The sequence below is a fragment of the Podarcis bocagei genome (genome assembly GCF_964188305.1).
Source record: "Podarcis bocagei genome assembly, chromosome: 2".
NCBI classification, from domain to species: Eukaryota; Metazoa; Chordata; class Lepidosauria; order Squamata; family Lacertidae; genus Podarcis; species Podarcis bocagei.
Genome location: NC_138126.1, coordinates 8,683,158 through 8,704,127, shown reverse-complemented (window position 1 = coordinate 8,704,127; position 20,970 = coordinate 8,683,158). Strand labels below are relative to the sequence as shown.

The window sequence follows — 20,970 nt, the reverse complement described above, 5'->3', positions numbered from 1 at the left end:
ACAGCCAAGGAGGAAGCCAGCAAGGAGAAGAGGCAGATCAGGAGCTCCATGGCCAGAGTTTGATCTGAAATAAGCAGCCCCTTCTTTTGGGCTTCAGGCCTTCAGTTCATGAGACTTGTTGCCTGGTCCCCACCGCCTTCTAGGGCGGGGGGTGACCCTCTGGGACTGGGACCACATGAACTCTTCCAAGTAAATTAGTTGCCTTCAATTTGCCTAATTTTTATCTCACACATTCTTGCTTTTCCACCTGTGGCCCTTGAGGAACTTGTTTTTCCTCTCTGCGGTTCCCACCATATGATTCCCTCCATCTTCCTTCCCTTCTCATAGGCCGGCATTCCTTATTTTTTTCTAGAAATAAGACTTTTATGCCTCAATGGATTTGCTGCACCTTGCTTTGAAGACACTGGATGTAATTGTCATTATTGCTTTGCAATATTCATTGGACTGAAATAAACAAGGGTGTTCCACCTCCTTCTTTAGTGGTTCTTTCCTTCTTATCACAGGAGTTCCAGAGATTTTGAAGTTCCTGGGAATATTCACAGACTCTGGCAGGGAGGTGCCAATAATTGATCTCCCGGTGCAAAGTGCCTGAAGAACTAGTGTCCAAAGCGAGATGGGGACAGAATCTGTGGCTTTGCAGGGGTGGAATTAAGTCACCTGAAGCCAAGAGGGTGTGAATTCTGCTCAGGGCCTGGGGGTGGGGGAAGCCACCTGGATGCTGCCTTTGGTTCCAGGACGGAAGAAAAGAGGCCTGGAAATATAATAAAATCAATGTATAGATATCTGATCTGGGGCAGGGGGTGGTGGGAGATGACCAAGGCGGGGTTGCCCCCAAAGTCTGCAATCCCAGGAGGAAATTCTCCCACTGTGGCCCTTGAGGAACATATTTTTCCTCTCTGCGGTTCCCACCATGAGATTTTCGCCATCTTCCTTCCCTTCTCATAGGCTGGCATTACTTAAGGAGACTCTTTTGTGGAAATAACAAGACAGTAACTCTCTTTAACCTCCAGGGGCCCCAGGACTCTTGTTGCCTAACCCAGTGGATTTGCTGCACCTTCCTTTGACGACACTGGATGTAATTGTTATTACAGTCATACCTTGGGTCAAAGTAGCTTCAGGATGAGTATTTTCAGGTTGCGGCTGCGGCGACCCGGAAGTATGACATCACATGACTGTTACGACCATCAGACGGTCAAAATGACATCACACGTATGCGTGGAAGTGGCGAATCGCAACCTGCACACGTGCAGATGTGGGTTGCGTTTGCTTCAGGATGCGAACAGGGCTCCGGAACGGATCCCGTTCACATCCAGAGGTACCACTGTATTATTTTTATACCTGAAGGCAGGCATTTAAAGGAAAGTTTTTAATGTTTGAAGTTTTACTCTGTTTTTAATGGAAACCCAGCCAAGTGGGTAGGGTAAAAATAATAAAATTATAATTATTATTTTGTAGTACAGTGGTACCTCGGGTTGCATATGCTTCAGGTTACAGACTCCGCTTACCCAGAAATAGTACCTCGGGTTAAGAACTTTGCTTCAGGATGAGAACAGAAATCGTGCTCCGCCGGTGTGGCAGCAGCGGGAGGCCCCATTAGCTAAAGTGGTGCTTCAGGTTCAGAACAGTTTCAGGTTAAGAACGGACCTCCGGAACTATTTAAGTATGTAACCAGAGGTACCACTGTATCTATTTGACTGAAATAAATAAGGGTGCACCCCCTTCTTCTTTAGTGGTTCTTTCCTTCTTATCACAGTAGTTCCAGAGACCAGCATCTCCTGAGAATATGCACAGACTCTGGCAGGGAGGTGCCAATAATTGGTCTCCTGGTGCAAAGCGACTGAAGAACTAGAGTCCTAAGCGAGATGGGGACAGAATCTGTGTTTTCGCAGGTGTGGGCTTAAGTTACATGAGGCCACCTTGTTGCTGAAGCCAAGAGGGTGTGAAGTCCGCTCAGTGCCTGGATTGGGGACCACCTGGATGCTGCCTTTGCTTCCAGGATGGAAGAAAGGAGGGTTGGGAATATAATAAAAGAAATATATAGAGAGCTGATCTGGGGCAGAGTGTGGTGGGAAATGACCAAGGCAGGGTTCCCCCTAAAGTCCACAATCCCAGGAAGAAGTTCTCCCACTGAAATGAAAAGGAGATGCCCAAAATATTTAATTTGTTTTACATTTTTATCCCACTCTTCCTCCCAAAGCAGCTCAGGGCAGCAAACACCAAAATGTTAAAACAATACCATTTAAAATGAGCTAATCTTTCTCCCTCCGCCCTGGATGTAAATCTTCCCTCGCTGCTTCTTCCCTGGTGGGGGGAGGGATGCCATTTTGGGGCCGGCCTCGGGTGTCAAAATGTATTGGGCTGGCCTTGGTGTGTGAGTTATGCTATGTCCAATGGGTCTTGGCAGAAAACAAGCAGATATTGGAGCACTGCAAATCATTTGCACATGTACATGCGCAGATAATAGTACGTCTAGGCAACACATGGAGAACTGCACTGATGGTTGCAAAGCACCCCAAATTATTATTTCTGTATTAGTATTATTTTATTGTATAATCGTAGAAGGTTGTAGACTGGGACCTATGTTAACATTTAAGCAGCTCTACCAGGTCTTTCATTGGTAAGTGGGGGTGGATGCCCACCTTGAAAAGAGGTCTCCGTGGGGAGGGGATCAGTTTTTTTAAAAAAATTATTTGCATTTTCAAAAACAGGAACAGAGAGAATATTTAACATCCCCCCTCTCCTTCCATCCTCTTCCCCTGCCCCACTTACAACTTCATACCAAATACAACATGTATGCATATACCATATGACTTTCCTTCCACACTTTTCCTGTTTCCTTTGCTTTTCTACTACTCTGCGTAATCCACATCTTTTTAATCATCCAATTTGTTATCTATTAAATACTCTTATCTAGATCAACTCTGCTGGGTTTACACGAGACCTGCTAAGCTATGTCTTTCTCTATACTAGTTCTTGAAATAGTCAAGAAACAACATCCATTCCTCCTTATATTCCTTATATCTGTTTTCTCTTATCTTGTTCGTCAGACCAGCTAGTTCAGTACATTCAAACATTTTACACTGCCGTTCTTCCTGAGTGGGTGCTATCCTTGTTCTCCACCTTGGTGCCAATAAGGTTCTAACTGCGGCAGTGGTGTATAGTAATAAACTCTTTTATTTTGGGGGGACCTCTGTTGTTACCATCCCCAAAAGGAAACTCTCAGGTGTATCTTTTTAAATTCATTTTATATAGTTTCCCAATATTCCTTAATTATTTTGGACGACCAACACTTGTGAATAAAAGATCCCTCAATTTCATTACACTTCCAACATACTCCTTTTTCTTCTTTAGAAATTTTCACCGGTGGGTGTTAAATACCATCTGTGGGCCATTTTCATCATATAATTTTTTATCGCATAACTTGCTGCAAAAAAAAGTGGTTTGCTTTGAATTAATTTTATAATGAATGATTTTAGAGTGTTGTGTTGTGTTGTACTGTTTTATTGTTGTTAGCAGCCCTAACCCCGGCTTCAGCTGGGGAGGGCGGGATATAAATAGAATTTATTATTATTATTATTATTATTATTATTATTATTATTATTATTATTATTTATTTTCCACAACTTTCCCCATAATTCATGATCGATATTGTGACCCACATCCTGTGCCCACTTAATCCTGCTAAATTTCACAAATTCCTCTTCAGTTTCCCACTCCCAAATATGCAGTTTGTACATATTTGATAATGGTTTTATATTTGTATCTAATAGGTCTTTGGTAAACTGAGACTTTTGTTCTGCAAAGCCATTTTTCCATTTTAAGCCATCTTAAACAATTCATTATGTGATGTACCTGTAGCTAATTGGTAACGAGATTTCTTAATTCCTCGAGATTTCTCAGTTTTGGTTCCTGTCCTGTAAGAGATAAAATTTCACTGTAAGTTAACCACTGTTTATCCATATTCATTCTTTTCCTGGTTGTAGCTTCCACAGTGGTGCTTTTCTTTCTAATAAGTTTTCATACTTTTCCCATACTCTAAATAGGTTTTTTCTGATTACCTGATTTGTAAAACTTTTATATATTTCCGCTTTTCCATACCATAGGTAGGCATACACCCACTTGCACCGATTCCAAAGCTGTGACATATGTGGGAACCTTGACCATTTTCTTGCAACCCGTGACTTGCTTCAACTGGTCCCTTGAAGGATTTCCTAGAAATCACCTGATTTCCACTTCAGCTGGGGAAGAAAGCAGCCGGCAGGGGGCAGCGGAGGATCGCAAAAAGGAGAAAGCGAGAAAAGACAACTAGGGACTGTAGAGAAATGGGCGAGGGTGTCTTGTGGCAGAGAGAGAGCGTGAGGGCAGGAATCCACCCTGGAAACAAACAGAAACACCCCGGTGTTAATGAAGGATGAGTACTTTCTCAGTGAAACCTGCCTCCGTTCTTCAATTCCTGTGAGAAATGTCAGTCAAGCAGCCTGAGATGCAGTTACTTGAAATTCCTTTGCTAGCTTGGCATGCAAACAAAATTTAGATTATTGGAACTTGCCAAAGACTGTTTACTGCACCCTCAGCTATTCATCTTATAAGTAAAAATGAAAACAAACATTTAAAATAAAAAGGCCTTGTTCTGGGAACTGCCCTGGGACTTTCCCACCTGACTCAGAGGTTGCTGAGGGAGGCAGAAGGGGTCAAAGGCTCCTGGGAAACAACCCAGTTTGGATCAGAGAACCACACCAAGGACGTTTTTATGCCATCATTTATTTGCTAGCCTTTAAGGGGCAAGAAGACTTGTTGCTGTTTCCACACAATATCAAGAAGGGGACAAAAATAATGTCAGGAGAGATGTCCCTGCAGGCCTAGTCTTGAGAGGTGGAGAAGCTTACAGGGATCCAGTGTGGGGCTGTGGTTTGACTGGGATATAGGAGCCTGGGAGTCCTGGGTTCAAATCCCCACGCAGCCATGAAGCTCCCTCAGGGACCTGGGGCCTCTCAGGGCCGTTATGAGGAGAACATGAACGCCACCTAGATATAAATATTCATTTTTTGAAGGCATAGTCAGCAAGAGAGGAAGATGCCTTTTGCCTGCCAGAAAGAGGACCCAGGAGTCCTGGCTCCTGCCGAGCCTCCTCCCAAAGGGGACCCAGGAGTCCTGGCTCCTGCCGAGTCTCCTCCCAAAGGGGACCCAGGAGTCCTGGCTCCTGCCGAGTCTCCTCCCAAAGGGGACCCAGGAGTCCTGGCTCCTGCCGAGTCTCCTCCCAAAGGGGACCCAGGAGTCCTGGCTCCTGCCGAGTCTCCTCCCAGAGGGGACCCGGGAGTCCTGGCTCCTGCCGAGTCTCCTCCCAGAGGGGACCCGGGAGTCCTGGCTCCTGCCGAGTCTCCTCCCAGAGGGGACCCGGGAGTCCTGGCTCCTGCCGAGTCTCCTCCCAGAGGGGACCCGGGAGTCCTGGCTCCTGCCCAGTCTCCTCCCAAAGGGGACCCGGGAGTCCTGGCTCCTGCCGAGTCTCCTCCCAAAGGGGACCCGGGAGTCCTGGCTCCTGCCGAGTCTCCTCCCAAAGGGGACCCGGGAGTCCTGGCTCCTGCCGAGTCTCCTCCCAAAGGGGACCCGGGAGTCCTGGCTCCTGCCGAGTCTCCTCCCAAAGGGGACCCGGGAGTCCTGGCTCCTGCCGAGTCTCCTCCCAAAGGGGACCCGGGAGTCCTGGCTCCTGCCGAGTCTCCTCCCAAAGGGGACCCGGGAGTCCTGGCTCCTGCCAAGTCTCCTCCCAAAGGGGACCCGGGAGTCCTGGCTCCTGCCGAGTCTCCTCCCAAAGGGGACCCGGGAGTCCTGGCTCCTGCCGAGTCTCCTCCCAGAGGGGACCCGGGAGTCCTGGCTCCTGCCGAGTCTCCTCCCAGAGGGGACCCGGGAGTCCTGGCTCCTGCCGAGTCTCCTCCCAGAGGGGACCCGGGAGTCCTGGCTCCTGCCGAGTCTCCTCCCAGAGGGGACCCGGGAGTCCTGGCTCCTGCCGAGTCTCCTCCCAAAGGGGACCCGGGAGTCCTGGCTCCTGCCGAGTCTCCTCCCAGAGGGGACCCAGGAGTCCTGGCTCCTGCCGAGTCTCCTCCCAAAGGGGACCCAGGAGTCCCGGCTCCTGCCGAGTCTCCTCCCAAAGGGGACCCAGGAGTCCCGGCTCCTGCCGAGTCTCCTCCCAGAGGGGACCCAGGAGTCCCGGCTCCTGCCGAGTCTCCTCCCAAAGGGGACCCAGGAGTCCTGGCTCCTGCCCAGTCTCCTCCCAAAGGGGACCCAGGAGTCCTGGCTCCTGCCGAGTCTCCTCCCAAAGGGGACCCAGGAGTCCTGCCTCCTGCCGAGTCTCCTCCCAAAGGGGACCCAGGAGTCCTGGCTCCTGCCGAGTCTCCTCCCAAAGGGGACCCAGGAGTCCTGGCTCCTGCCGAGTCTCCTCCCAAAGGGGACCCAGGAGTCCTGGCTCCTGCCGAGTCTCCTCCCAAAGGGGACCCAGGAGTCCTGGCTCCTGCCGAGTCTCCTCCCAAAGGGGACCCAGGAGTCCTGGCCACTTGGCCTTGAGGAAGAGAGCTGTGGAGGCTCAGGGTTTTGTCCTTCATGCTGAGGGAGACGGGTCTTTCCAAGGCTGGAGGGGGCCCAGGCCAGGCCAAGAGGGACAAATGCCAAAGCTCTCCCCATCTGGGCGCTGAGGGACATTGTGGGGAGAAAGAAAGCGTCTTCCCCTGAGCGACATTTCTGCCTGCCAATCTCCCAGTCAGGCAACCTGATCTGTGGGCTGCTGTGGCTTTCGGTTTCTGCCTTGTTTGGCTGCTCTCCCTTGCACCAAAGGTCTCCTCTGCAGGGAGGGAAGCGGGGAGGCTGAGGCAGCCCCACCCGGCCTGCTTGTCGGGGACGGAAGCCATTTTGTGGAGGGCTGGCAGTGAAGCAGAAAGGGAGGGGAAATGGCTGCCTCCTCCTTCCCAAAGGGGCTGCCTCAAGCAGCGGCTTTGTTATTTGTTCATCTTCATGCCACCATCTCCCTAAATTGGTTCAAGGGTGGTTTAAAACTACATAACAAAGCTATCCAGCAGGAAAACAGAGCTACATGCAATGTCTAAAGTCCTGAAAACTCTTTAAAAAGTCTGTGAAGAAGAAAACTTTTTCCTCCTGGCCATTAGTTGTTGTCGCCCACTCCACCTCCAGGAAGAGGGGAAAGGAGAGGGAGAAAAGCCTCCGCAGAGGAGACCAGGGGAGCAGAAGGCGCCTCAAGCCACCGAGGACTTTCTAAAACAAGACTAGCCCTTTGAATTTAATTCAGAACCAGACAAACAGGCAGAGGGTCTTTTGGCCCTGGTGAGATTTGGCCCTAAATGAGCTGCGGCAGTGAAAATCCTCTCAGGTTTATCTTGTAGCAGCTGAAGCTTCCCTACTGTATTGGGGAAAACAACATATATTGCAATAATCCTGTCAGGAGGTGAGCAGAACATGGATCCTTGTGGGCAGACTATCCCTGTCCAGAAAAACTGGATGGAGCAGGTGAAAAGTGAAGCTTAAGACGTCCCTGAGGTGACTGAGCCCATGGAGTCCCCAAAGTGGGTCCTGGAGAGCCCCCCTCAAAACAGCCAGCCTCCTTCTTCACAGGGGCTTCTTTGGTTATACTAGTGAGGGGGCTTAGGTGACATCTATGGCCATCATCCCACCAAGATCATTCAACAATGGATCCCTCCATTAGATTTCAACCTTGGCTGGATCCAGGAATCAGAAGGGACTCGGGCATCCTGCAGACTAAGACCACCCCCCAAACTCACAATAATATTTTAGCATCAGACAAGGGGAAATAGGGACGATAGAGATCATGCAGCTTGGGAAAAGAATAAATCCCAAATAATTCTTTACCTTCCGACTTCACAGCCCCCCCCCCTTAAATCCAAATCTTCCTTGTACTTGGGCAAGGAGCGGCCACTACTTGTCTCTTTCCTGATTTCTTGGAAAAGGCAGCAGCTTCTCTCTGTGTGTCCCATGCTTAGCTCAGGTTTCAAACGTTCAGGCTTCTGGCAGTGGGATGTGGGCCAAGCACTCTCTGGGCCAAGCACCCAGCCTGGGCTCAGGGCCTTCCAGAAGAGGCTGGGCAGCCGCTGGGTCTTGCTGGCTGGGCAAAGGGGGCCTCCCTGACCCCCAACTCCCCCTGGGCCTGCAGACTCAAGAGGGTCCCAGGCAGGGGGAGAGAAACTCATGTTGGGCCAGGAAGCAGAGATATGTGGGGATATAAAATGCCCCTTTAAAAAGCACAGGGAGAAAGGAAATTGCGGCAAGCTGGTGGGCTCTGGCCTGACCCTGTGCTAAAACCAAACGTGTTGTCAGTGTCCCACCACCTGCTTCCCTTCTCTGTGTAGTGATACGCTCTCTCTCCGTGTGTGTTTTGACTTCATCGCTAAGGTTCAGCCCTAGTTGCAACACTGAGCATTTCTTTACAAGGCACACAGTTAACCGCCGGAACCCCCTGCCACTAGATAGAGGGACTCAGGAGAAGAGCCGGGCTGCTGGGTCAACCCAAAGGGGCCCATTGAGTCCAGCATGGCCGTCTCCCAGTGGCCTCCCAGATGCCCCAGTAAGGAAGCATGCAAGGAGGACGGAAGAGGGACACCCAGCGAGTGGGATGCGAATGCATTTACTGCCTCTGACCGTGGAGGAAGAAGGGAGCCATCTTTGAAGCCCTGCAAGGACTTCTTAAAAACAGGTCCCAGGAGGCTGCCTTGCACTGACTCAGCCCAGGAGTCCACCTCGCTCCGGATCTCACAGCCCCTCCCCCCAGTTTCAGAGAGGGGGGATTCCCAGACCCCCCTGGAGATGCGGGGACTGAACTTTGGGTCCTCCCCTGGCCACCCCCCTCCGCCCTCCCTGCAGGGCAGGACAGGAAGAGCTGCCGGGGGGGCAGGAAGGGAGGGAGGGAGGGAGGGAGGGAGGGGGCGATTCCCAGCGAGGAGCTGCAATTACTTTCTCTTTCCCTCTCCAGCCTCGCTGCCAGACTTGCGCCTCGAGTTCTGCCCGGCGACTGATGCCGCATTCAGCGCGCCGATTTCTGATTGGTGGAATATTTTCCCCTCGCCCAATCCCGGCTCGCTCTGCTGCTGGTTCCGCAGGCGGGGCAGAGAGCGGGTCTCGGAGTCGGAGGGAGAAGGACGTCGCTGGAGTGAGAGGAGGAAAAGGGGAGCTTCGTTTGGGGGGGAGATGGGGGTCCTCCTCCTCCTCCTCCGCTGGCCCCCCCTGATCCTGGGGGCGGCTGCCCACCTGCTGCTGCTCCTGGACTGCGCAGGTAAGGACTCTGCTCTGGGGCGGGGGGAGAAAATCATTTCCACTCAGCTTTGGGGGGGGGGGACTGGACACACGAGACTTTGTGAATTGCATTTCGTGGGCACTGAAAGGGGCGATCGGGGGGTTTCCTGTCCGAAGTGGAGCCGGATCCCTTCCCAGACATCTGTTTCCCAGACTTGGGGCTTGTTTTGTATGCCGTCCGGGGCAGGGGCCGCGTCACTCCTGGGCTCGGGGCTCAAGCAAAGAACAAAACAAAGCTGGAAGGTGTTGGCAGGATTAATGGGGGGAAAGTGACTCGCCTGTCCCGCCCCCCGCAGCTTCGTGTTGACTCTGGTGTGTGTGTTTGTGAGAGAGAGAGAGAGACAGACAGACAGACAGAGTACAGGTCTTCCCTTTTCTATTTTTTACCTTCCCTCTTCTAACCCTCAGCCGCTCTGAAAACTCAGCTAAACACTCTAGAGAGCAGCCTGGGGGTGGGAGCTGGACGCGTGTAGAGCAGACTTCATTGCGGGAGGGGGGAATGTCTGAATAAGGGGTCCCCACCCGCAATTCCCAGTGTTGCTTTGCTCAGGAGTTCCCTTTCACAGCCACATTCATAATCAGGTTCGCCTGCTTTACAGTTCTGACTCCCCCCCCCCAAAAAAAAAACCCTTCCTGTTGCCTGTCAAAAATGTAGATTTTGTAAATTATGCAGGGGGCTCCTCTGTGCCATTTCTGTACAACCCCTTTCACTACGTTTTGTACACTGTGTATCTGAAGAAGTGTGCATGCGCACAAAAGCTTATACCCAGAACAAACTTAGCTGGTCTCTAAGGTGCTACTGGACAATTTTTTAATTTCGACTTCATCAGACCAACCCGGCTACCTACTTGAATCTTTATTGTAAATAATTCTTGTGGTTCTCTAATGGAAAATGGTGTGAATATAATACTAGCATTAGTTTAAAAGTTGCTTGTTGCATAAAAATTCTCAATGTAACTTAAAAGCTTTAAGAACTAAAGAGTAAGACCTGTTATTTTTCTCTTAAACCCTCTTGATATGGGGGGCTGCCCCCTCACTGTGTCTGCTACAGGGCTGGGCAAAGGGTGGTGGAGACCCCTGGTTCCTTCAGATTCCTCTTCATTTTGTGGCTCTTTGTCTCCCGACCACTGAGCAGATCTGCCTGTGTTGTTCAGCCAGATGCCCCAACCAGAGGCAGCCTTGCTCTGAGCTCTTGTGGTTTGAAGTGGGGGGAGCCCCTGCCCTGGGAGGGGAGGGTCTTAGAAGTGGGTCCCATTTGATCTTGCCTGAAAGGAAACTGAGCCGGAGGGAGGTAGCAGAGTCCACACACCATCAAGGCATGTATGTAATTCAAGCAAACTCATCTTGCAGGTTTACGCTTCCTTGAACTTTGTTTTCCACAGTGGATCTCCCTCAGAAGGTGGTAGATTCTCCTTCCTTGGAGATTGGTTAGCGGAGGTTGTATGGCCTTCTGCCATGGATGCTGCAGTTGAGATGCCACCATCGCAGGGGGGCTGGACCCTCAGAGTCCTGTCTATGGTTTTTATTTTAGTTTCCTAGTTGTCTTGAGATGAGTCACTGGCCAAACTCAAGTGGGCTTCTTCCTCCTTGAGGGTGAAGTTGCCCAAAGTGCATTCAACACAATTTTCACAGGATCCTCAAGGACCACCTCTTTCTCTATGACCCTGGACCCTGAGATCATCTCCTTCCTGTGCCACCTCCTCTAGAGGTCCAGAGGGCGAAGGGTGGCATCAATGCGAGAACAGGGCCTTCTCTGCAGTGGCTCCCCGTCTGGAAGGCTCTCCCCAGGGAAGTTCGCCTGGCACCTTCATTATTCACCTGTTGACTAAGTCAGGCAAAAACATTCCCTTTTAACCAGGCCTTTGGTTGATTTGATTGGCATCCTTTTAAAAGTGTGTGGGGGTTTTGTGGGGGGGGTATTGGCTTTTTTATTATTGAATATTTTGTGGATTTATATTTTGATTTTGTTCTGTCAGCCGCCTTGAGACCTCCAGGTACAGGGCGGTATTTTCTTTAATGTCTTCATTGACATCCAGTTTTGGTGAGCTTTAGAAGAAGAAAGGGCGGTATATAAATTCAATAAATAATAATAATTATACATCCCATTTCTGCTACCTGAGGCAAAGCAGGAATAGCCTCCTCTTCCTCTTTTAGCACTGTGCCCCTCTAGCTTTCCCCATGGAAATGCCCCATCTCTCGCTGAACTTGACTCAGCTTTTCCGTCAGAGGGGGGTGTTCTGGTGGGGGCAGAAGCCCCAGGTATGATGCTGAAAGCCTGTGATCATCTCCCTCCCTCCCCAAGTCTTTGTGAGCTGTTTCTCTGAGTCTTTGTTAATCTCTAGGCAGAGAATGGGGCAGGTGTTGGAAGGGAGGTCCCATCCTTATGCCCAAATCTGTGAGGCCTTTCTTGGTACTGACAGAGTCATCTTTTAAAATTGAGTTTATATCCCCACCTTCCTCCCAAAGGGTGGGAATTAAGGGGCTGCAGCTGTCTTGGGGGACCCTCTCTGTACCCTGCACAATGGTGGCCCTAGAGAAGTACCATGGAGCCTTGGCATTTTCCTCATGCGCAAAGGAGGCACACAGCCCCCTTAGTACACATTCACTGTGACTTGGGAAGAGGGGTAAGGAGTATGGTGAGTGAGCAGAAACAGCAAAATCTTCTGATGGACATGAACAAAAGTTAATTGCTTCTGATGGGGATCTGCTGTGGAGACTCATTAGGCCCCCTGGTGGCCAGAGCTCTGTCCCCCTTCCTGTGTTCGATCTCGTGAAGAGGCAAGTGGGGGGAAAGGGGATGTGGGGCCACATGTTGAGACCTGACCCCAAAGTGGCATTTGCCCTCCTGTCCCTGCTATCCCTGTGGGGCCTTCTTTCTCAAGTGGGGAACCCGCTCTGTGGGTGGCAGCTCAGACCACTGAAAGATTGCAGCATTGAACCATTTAAGCACCGATTCTCAAAAGGGGATCCAGGAAAGATCTCGGAAATTGCCGGCCAATTAACTTTACATCTCCCTGGAAAACTGGTGGAAAGTGCAGGAAACCAGCAACTGGAATGCATTTACCTTGAAGGATTTCAACCTTATGCTGGATTCACACCAATTATATATGCAGAAGACAGAGAGCTCTTTTTGTGCAAGGTTGTCTCAGTACCGAAAGAGCTTTGCAGCTCTGCCTTGCATAAGAGACTGGCAGGTTCTCACAGGATCTTGTGGGGCTGTCCTGAGTTCCCAGGAGATCTTTCCAAAGCCTCCCAGAGCCCAGGAAGCAAGACCCAGGCCAGAGTTGTTCAGTGCATGGCTCCAGAAGGTCAGATGGTGGGGCGGCTCCAAGGGAGTGTCTTTCCTAGGTCCGTTGCTTCATATATGAGCCATCCCAGTCAGGGCAGACAACTCTGAGCTACCTGGACCAGTGGTCTGACCCAGGATGAGGCAGCTTCCTGTTCTCCCAATATATGGATTTTGCTTCATCTGGTCTCCCCTCCATCCACTTCCCAGACCTGAGCCTGCTTAGCTTCCGTTCAGTGCCTGGATCCTGAGCCTTCAGACCATGTTGTGGGAGCTCTCATCAGCTTGGCGCTGGCAAGTGGGGGGCAATTCCTGCCCCCTTGGCAAAAGGGGAGGGGCTGGCATCTCTCTCCCTCACATGGAGCCTCAGCAGAGACATGCAGAGATTTAGTGCTGCCTGGCAGAACTTTTTCTCGCCCTCTGCTCCATGGGCTATTGTTGTGGTTACTTGTATTTATATCCTCTCCCCTTTCCAGCTCTCTAATTCTTAGGCTCCTTCTGCTCTTCCTCCTCTATGTTTAAGGGCAGGTCTGCAAACTCCCCCAAACCCGGCTGAGCTTTGGATCTCCTAATTCAGGGCTGCTGCCTGTGATACAGCAGAATTAGGCCACTGCCTTCATCTGCAGGACCCCTAACTCTCTGCCCCCTTTTCTCTTCCTTTCCAGGCTCCACTTCTCACTCCATGCGCTACTTCTACACAGCCGTGTCTGAGCCTGGCCAGGGGCTGCCCCAGTTCATTGCTGTGGGGTATGTGGATGACCAGCCATTTGTTCAGTATGACAGTGACAGCAAGAAAAGCAAGAAATATCAGTCCCTAGTTTCCTGGATAAAGAAAGTGGAGAAGGAGGATCCTCACTACCAGGAAAGGAACAACCAGAACTTTCAGGGCTCTGAGCTGGTGTTCAGGGTGGCTCTGCAGACTCTGCGGAATCGCTACAACCAGAGCGGAGGTGAGTGGAAGGCAGGAGAGGAACAGAGTCACACCTCCCCCCCCCCCATAATGTTTCCTCCAAGGGCCAGAATTGCAGGGAGGGGGCTGCTGGGAGGAAAGGAAATGGAGGGTGGGGGGTCTCCACCAGGGCAGAGGCATCTCCCTTTCTCTTAATGAAGTCTTAATGGGGGCTGGGATGGTGGGGGGTGGGGGGGGGACATAGAATGAGACTTGGAGGGCAAAGACACCCCCCCCCCAGTATGACACCCTCTGGACCTGCACATCCTACCCAGGAAATGTCTCCATTGCCTGCCCTTCCTTCCACGCTAGGCTTGGCTTAGGCCTTCTGAGGTGGAAATCTGTCTAGTTCATTTTCCTCTGGGAGGGGAAGAGAAGGGTGGGGATCCTGAGGCTGAGAGTAGCAAGCCTTGAGTTCTGGTCCTGCCTAAGGAGAAGCCAGCTGCCCAGACAGAGGTGCTGATTGGCTGACCCTTCTGACCATCCCCAAGCCCCTCCCACTCCCTGGCACAGTGTTGAAAGAGAAGCCTTTTTAAGGAACACAAATGGACTGGGTTTTGGGGGTCAGAGTGGCAAATACATGAAGTGGGGGGGAGGGTGGACCAGAGCCCCCAAGGCTCCCACACCTCCAGCATTCTGCCACACTCCTCCCCCTGCCCCATCCAGCCTTGGAACTGTTATGACAGGAATCACTAAACTTAGTAAAAGCTGGTAGACCTCTGACAAAAGCCTCTTGGCACACATTTTTGTTTTTATAACTTTCTTCTGAAATGTCAAAATTCTTTTAAGACGTTAGTTGTGTGAAAGGAGCCAGCATGCTGGAAGGGTGGGGGGAGGCATTTGTGTTTAGCCCCAAAGTTGAGTGACTCCCCCCTCTAATTGCAATTTAGGATCAGAACTTCAGAAGTGGGAGCCTCTGCTGGGTCTGGAGGGAGATCTCTGTATGATTTTGCACCTTCACCTTCCAGGCTTCTCCACTTCCTCACTTCCTAAGCAGGTTCCCTGCTTCAGGACTTTACCCCTAACAGCACCACAACACCTTTCACAGCACTTTCCCCCTACACACGTGTAACGCCCAGAGAGGGTGCTTCAAGAGTCCTGTTTGTTCGCTGAAATGCAGTCTTGTGGGAGTTGGCATTGAATGTGCTCTGAGGATAATTCTTAATTTATCTCTACATCAGACACTCAACATTTTAAAGACCCAATTCTCATCTAAAGTTTTCTCTTCCTATCAATAGAAAAGTTCTTTTCAGAGAAGTGTTTTTATCTAGTGGTGTAACAATACATGACAATGATTAGCTGGAGAAATCCTACCCTGTTTTCTTCTCCAAATCAATTAAACAGACAAACATGTTATCCTCCTGCTCCTTATCATTTTTTGAGAGTCTCATATTGGAACTAGGAGTTTATCAACATTTGGCAGAACCTTCTTCATTGTATTTATTTTTGTCTAATAAGATTTTATTTTGTCTAATAATATACTGCTTCATTGCATTAAAATATTTGCATCAATATTTGCAAGAAATACTAAAATTATTGGTAAATACAGTTTAAAACAATAGACAAAAACAATTAAAACATTTTTGGAAATGAAGAGAAAAAAGATTTAAACATTGACATCTCTGTGTTTGGTTAGGCTTGCCTAAACACAAATCTTTTTAGCAGGCACCAAAAATCAGATTCCATGGACCTCTGATCCTGCAGCCAAGCTGTTCTTATGTTCTGTAATGGCTTGACTAACCCTAAGGCCAGTTCAAGCAGTTCAGTGCTAAGGTGTCTGGAAGAGCTTACTTCCTAAGAATGACGTTTACGATTGATGCTTTAAGATACTCCCAGTTTTTTCTCTGCATAATTTTCAGCATAAATAAAAAAGGAATTCTATAATAGTTCAAGAAAATCACAGGATCGTAGAGTCGGAAGGGAACCCAGGGGTCATCTAGTCCAACCCTCTTCAGTGCAGGAATCTCAGCTAAAGCATCCATGACAGTTGACCATCCAGCCTCTGCTTAAAAACCTCCAAGGAAGGAGAGTGCACCACTTCCCAAGAGAGTCCTTTCCGCCGTTGAGCAGCTCTTACCATTAATATGAATGGAGGGCAGGGACAGAGGGAATGGACCCAAAGATTTCTGTTTCCTGGAACAAACACGTCTAGTCTCCATGCAGCTGAAGCCACTATTCCATGTTGCAGGGACCCAAGTGGCAAGCGATAATGTCCGCACAGAACGGGGGTGGGGAACCTGTGGCTGTGGGCCAGTCTTGGCCTGCCAGGGGGTAGGATTTGCCCCATGAGCAGAAGTAAAATCCTGCTCAGTTTGGCAGGACTTCATGTTCCGGATTCAGGAGGGGATTTGCTCCTGAAGGAAGGGCTTCCCCTGGAGATGAGAAAGAAGCAGTTTGCCAGCTTCCCCAAGTGCTGAGTGCAAGGCAGGCTGTGCCCCTTGTGCTGCAGTTCCCAAGAGGCTGAGCACCCGCTGGGTGCTTGGAAACCCCCTCAAGGGCTTTTGGAAGGTGGGTGAGATTGACGGGTGGGCTATGCCAGGATGCCAGCTTCAGCCTCCTGCCCCTTTTGGCCCCTGGGGACAATCCTGATCAGGATCTGGCCCTGAAGCCAAAGAGATTCCCCACCTGTGACACAGAATAATGGAGGTGGAAGGAGCCTTGCCAAAGGGGTCAGCCTGAGTGTGTCCAGAGCCCTCTGGCGCCTTCGTCGGCCTTGTCAGGCTTGCAAGGAAGAAACCCAGGGGGTCAGCTGAGACCAAGCCAGCGCTGCAATGGGCAGGTCTGCTTTTCTTGCAGTGGGATCAGGCCTGGCCTTGCCTTGCAGGCTTCCTCTTGGCCTCCTGCGAATTCTGCTTCTCCCCCTTTTAAAAATGGGGATTGGGCCCCTCCTGAGCCCCTGCACCTGTCCATGGAAAATGCCCCACAAATGTCACCAAGGGGCGTCTCTTGTTTCCTGATCATTTCTTGCAATTGCTTAGCTCAGAAAATCCCAAACTAATGAGATGGCCACTTCAAAAGTGCCACGGACAGCCCCGGAAATGTTATCTGATTCTGTTGAAGGTATAGGTGTATCGTGATTGATCCCACTTAACATCTTGAGGAAACGGGAGGGGAGTGAGCTTCATTCATAAAATGAGGGAGAAAGCAATTTATGCTGAAGAAGCAATGAGACAAAGCAACTTCCCTCCAAGCAAAAGCTCCATATCCAGACCAGCTGGTGGGGTTTGTGGTTTGGTTTGTGGTTTGCATAGGTCAACCACAAACCATTGTTTGAGTGCATAAAAAGAACTATATCACCTTGGGACATGGCATTGTAGAAGATACTATTTATTTATTATTATTATTAAATATGTTGAGTAGTTCTAGAGGGAGGACTCCAAAGTAGCACTGTTACAATCATTCTACTTTCCAGAGGGAGCAATTTCCCTTCTCCTCCCCCTGCACACCTTTCTGGGGCTTCTCCCCCCCCCCCCCAGCTGATTTGTGGGGAAGGAGATGGGGAGAAAGCCCCAGTTGTGCAAGTAAGACTTGGTTTTTAGACAAGCTGTGTTAGATGAATCCAGCCCAGAAAAGCAGGATTTCTGTTGAGAGAGGCTTCTGTAATGCAAGACATTCTATACCCAAACTCAATTCAGCTGTAAGCCAAGGGCTCCTGAGATGAAAGGGGAAGCCTAAATCAGAAGTGAGAGCAACCTGTTGTCCTCTGGGACAGCCTCTCCTCCATTGCTGAGCTCCCTCAGGCTCCCCGGAAAAACAAAGAGCAGCAGAACTCTGTGCATGGCCAGGAGCAACCATTGCCATTTCCCATCCTGCCTTGGGGTGCCGGACGTAGCTTCTCTCCATGGTTTTGTTGTGGGAAATCAAAATGGCTGTCTGCTGACCCTGCTGGCTGGCCTAGAGGAGACAGGGCTGGGGTCCTCAGCACCTCTGGGCCCTGCCAGGGGTCTGGGGTCTCAGCGGGTGCCGGGTGATGCCACCTGCCAAGTGAAAACGCCAGATCAATGCTTCAGATACTGGAAGAGCAGATTTAAAAGTCACAAGCATTAGCATATATAAGAACATCCCACAGTTATGTGGTCTGAATCAGAGCAGAATATATTTCCATTTCAACCAGTTGTGACTGAAGTAACAGAGGGCAAAATTTATCCATGGCACCTCTTTCCACAGCAATAAATGGGATGTATTGAATCTTTGAGCTGCCTTCCAATAAAGTCAGTTGATTCCACTCCCATTTGACTCCCAGAACCGTTCGAAAACCAAGGCACAGCTTCCTGCACTCAATCGGAAGCCGTGTTGGAAGTTTGGCTTCCAAAGAACGTTTGCAAACCAGAACACTTACTTCTGGGTTTGCGGTGTTTGGGAGCCAAGCCGTTTGACATCCAAGGAACCACTGTATAAGGATCATGTGTTCGTTGAAGAAGGATTTATTAGGTGGACATGGACTGGCTAATAAAAACCAGCTCGTCTTTTATTATCAATTGACTGAAGATTTTATTAAAGTATTTATAATATGTACTTTCCATAAAAGTGTATCAAGATAGTATACAACCTAGAAAGTTATAATAAAATCAGGAAAAATCCATAAAATGTACATAAAACATCAGCAAACACTATCTATCTCTTTATTTATTTATTTAAATGTTATTGTTGTTTTGAAGATTTGGTGGTAGCCCCCTGGGGTGGGCAGGGGGATGCAGGGACCCGCCATCTTTGACAAGGGCAGCCTGGCTTCTGCTGAGAAGGGGGGGCCATTTTGAAGTGGGGCAAACCCCCCTTCCGGCTTCTCCTTCCCACCCAGACTATGAGGAAACTTCTTTTTCCAAAGGCCCTTCCAAGACTTTCCTCCTTTTAGGGAAAAGGACCTTGATATGGAGAAGCTGGGGGGAGAGAGATGGAGGGGAAGAGGAGACCTTTTCTCTTGAAAGGGCCCCCCATGTGTGGGTGTCCCTCTTCCATGTTGCCCCTTCTTGGGAAATTAATCCTGCTGTCCAGTCAGGCTTCCCCTGTGCAGCTCTGTTCGGGAAGCTGACCTGGCAGGGAGCAGAGTCGCAGTGGTCCTGCATCCGTGTGAGATACGGGATAAATAAAGTCCAAAGACAGATCGGTTCTTATCTCTAGAAGCGTTTATTTACAGAGCAATAAATCCATCAGAACATTCCGGCATCGCTGTGCTTTCCAAAAGCACTCTCGCAGCTTCTGTGCCAAGCTGCTGTGTCTCTCTCAGTCTCAGTCAGAAGTGAAAGCACTTCTCTGAACACACACAGACTGTGACGCACTTCCCTGTGTCAAGCTCCTCCCATATACAGGACACCATGGAGTTTTAACCCTGTCAGTTCCAAACTCCACACTAGGGTGGGGTGGGGGGCAGCTGAGGCGTCCCTCCAAAAGGTGCAAGGTCCAGAGGAGCAGCGCTGGGGGGAAAGACGACAGACTGTGACCTCCGACCTGCAAGGGAGGCTCCTGTTGGACAGGAAGGGAAACCCCACCCCTCCCCCACCTCGAGGGAGTTGGGAGAATCCACTAGGAATTGGGGGGGTGGGGGGAGAAAGTGTGAGGCGATGAGAGGGGGGGCAATTAAAGGGGGGCTTCATAGGCTCAGGATTGTAGCGTTTCCCTCAGTGAACGTGTTCTGCGGATGAGCCTTCAGAAAGATACAATGCTGGTTGATTTTTCTCCCCCCTGACTGCTGCCTCTTCCCTGAGTCTGAGGGAAATAAATTCTTTTTCCTGGGCTCTTTTGCTGATGGGGAAGGGGCTGCTCTGACCCCCCTTGACCTCCTGGGCCTCTTCTGGTCCTTCCAGGCTTCCACACCCTTCAGTGGATGTACGGCTGTGAGCTGAGTTCAGACGGGCGCAAAGGAGGGTATAGGCAGTACGGCTACGATGGGAGGGACTTCATCGCCTTTGACAAGGAGACCCTCACCTGGACGGCAGCTGATACAGGGGGGCAAGTGACCAAGAGGAAATGGGATGCTAACTTGGCCGGGAACCAGCACAGGAAGGCCTACCTGGAGGAGGAATGCATTGAGTGGCTGCAGAGACACCTGGACTATGGGAAGGAGACTCTGCTGAGGACAGGTGAGGGGGGGCAGTGGGGAGGGGGGCTCAGTGGGGCAGTTTCCCTACAAATTGCCCTCCCCCCTTAACAGTCTTCCTTTTTGGACCAAACAGCAAACACTTTTCTTGGTGGGGGAGGCAGAAATAAGTTTGGGCCTCTGGGAGGAGAAAAGGGGTCACTTCAGAGTATGATGGGGGGGGGAGATGCTTAAAAACAGCCCCCCATGCCCCTTTTGCTAGGATAAGGGATGGCAAAAGACAAATGGGGGGAGGGGGCAGAAAGAAACAGCAGGGAGGGGGCCAGGAAAGCAAAATGGGTTTTAAATTTAGTAAAAAAATAAAATTGAAATGGACAGATTTGAGGCGGGATACAGAAAAACCTTTTGCCTTTACACTTGGGTAGGGGAAAGTGGGGCAGATTGATGCAGAGAAATTATGTCTCATCTTTTATGTACCAAAATGAGTCAAATAATTTTAAAAATTGCTTTATGCATGGCATAACTAATCAATATTATAACAGCAATCAAAAGAACCATTAAAGTTAGAGGATAATGAGAATATAATGACTTGAGTAAAAATGGGTTTTGTATCATTCTGCCCCAACTACGGGGCACTTTGATACAAAGCGTAAATTGTATGAGAATAGTAATTATTTACAAAAAATTAATGAAAAAAACAATTTTTATTGTGAGAGATCATAATCAGCCCTACAGTTTGTTACTTAAAAATCTAAATTACGTATCAAAACTAACAGTGTTTCACACATATCATAGACTTTATGGGAGGTTTTCTTAACAAAACTTCAAAACCTTTTATTAATCTTTTCCTCAAACACCTATCCATTTTAAAAAAACAACTTTGGAAAATCTTTAAAAAGTATAAGAACTCACATTAGGTAGTCCAAAAATAGTAATTTAAACAAAATGCTTATAAAAAATAAGCTATTTCATTAACGTTTAGCTTCTATTGCACATTATACCCACGGAAGTAAAAAAAAAAAGTATAAAGAGATGATGTTCGAGTTGTGCCTTCTGAGAAATTTGGTTTTGGCAACTGCAAAACAACATCCTTGAACTCAATGCTTGCCTTATCTTCTAAAATGGTGAAGACAAACATACAAGATCCTGGATATTTCCTCAGATATGACATTTGATAATCATATTATATTTAGAAATGACTTCGGCCACATAGTAAACAACAGTTTTTTTCTTTTCAAATTTCATGAGTAGGAAATCAGTTTAGAGATTTCATGTAAACTTGTATATTGGGGCACTGTTGTACACTAGCGGAGCACTTTTATAAATATCAATGTGCCCCGTGTCTTAGTGTATCAAAGTGCCCCAACGGACATTTTCAGAAAACCACTGAACTTA

At 49.3% G+C, this 20,970-nt stretch overlaps 1 protein-coding gene and 1 pseudogene across 2 annotated transcripts in view; both read left to right on the top strand.

Moving 5' to 3' along the window:
* The window catches only part of LOC308580876 (major histocompatibility complex class I-related gene protein-like), a 58,351-nt pseudogene that overhangs the window by 31,419 nt on the left and 5,962 nt on the right, over nucleotides 1-20,970 (top strand). The gene's annotated exons all lie outside the window — the stretch shown is intronic.
* On the top strand, nucleotides 6,921-19,471 carry LOC308581177 (uncharacterized protein). Its single transcript, XM_081183702.1, has 4 exons — nucleotides 6,921-7,029; nucleotides 8,987-9,286; nucleotides 13,258-13,339; nucleotides 19,343-19,471. Exons 1-4 carry the CDS (start codon nucleotides 6,936-6,938, stop codon nucleotides 19,374-19,376), a joined length of 510 nt encoding a protein of 169 aa, XP_081039828.1. The 5' UTR covers nucleotides 6,921-6,935; the 3' UTR covers nucleotides 19,377-19,471.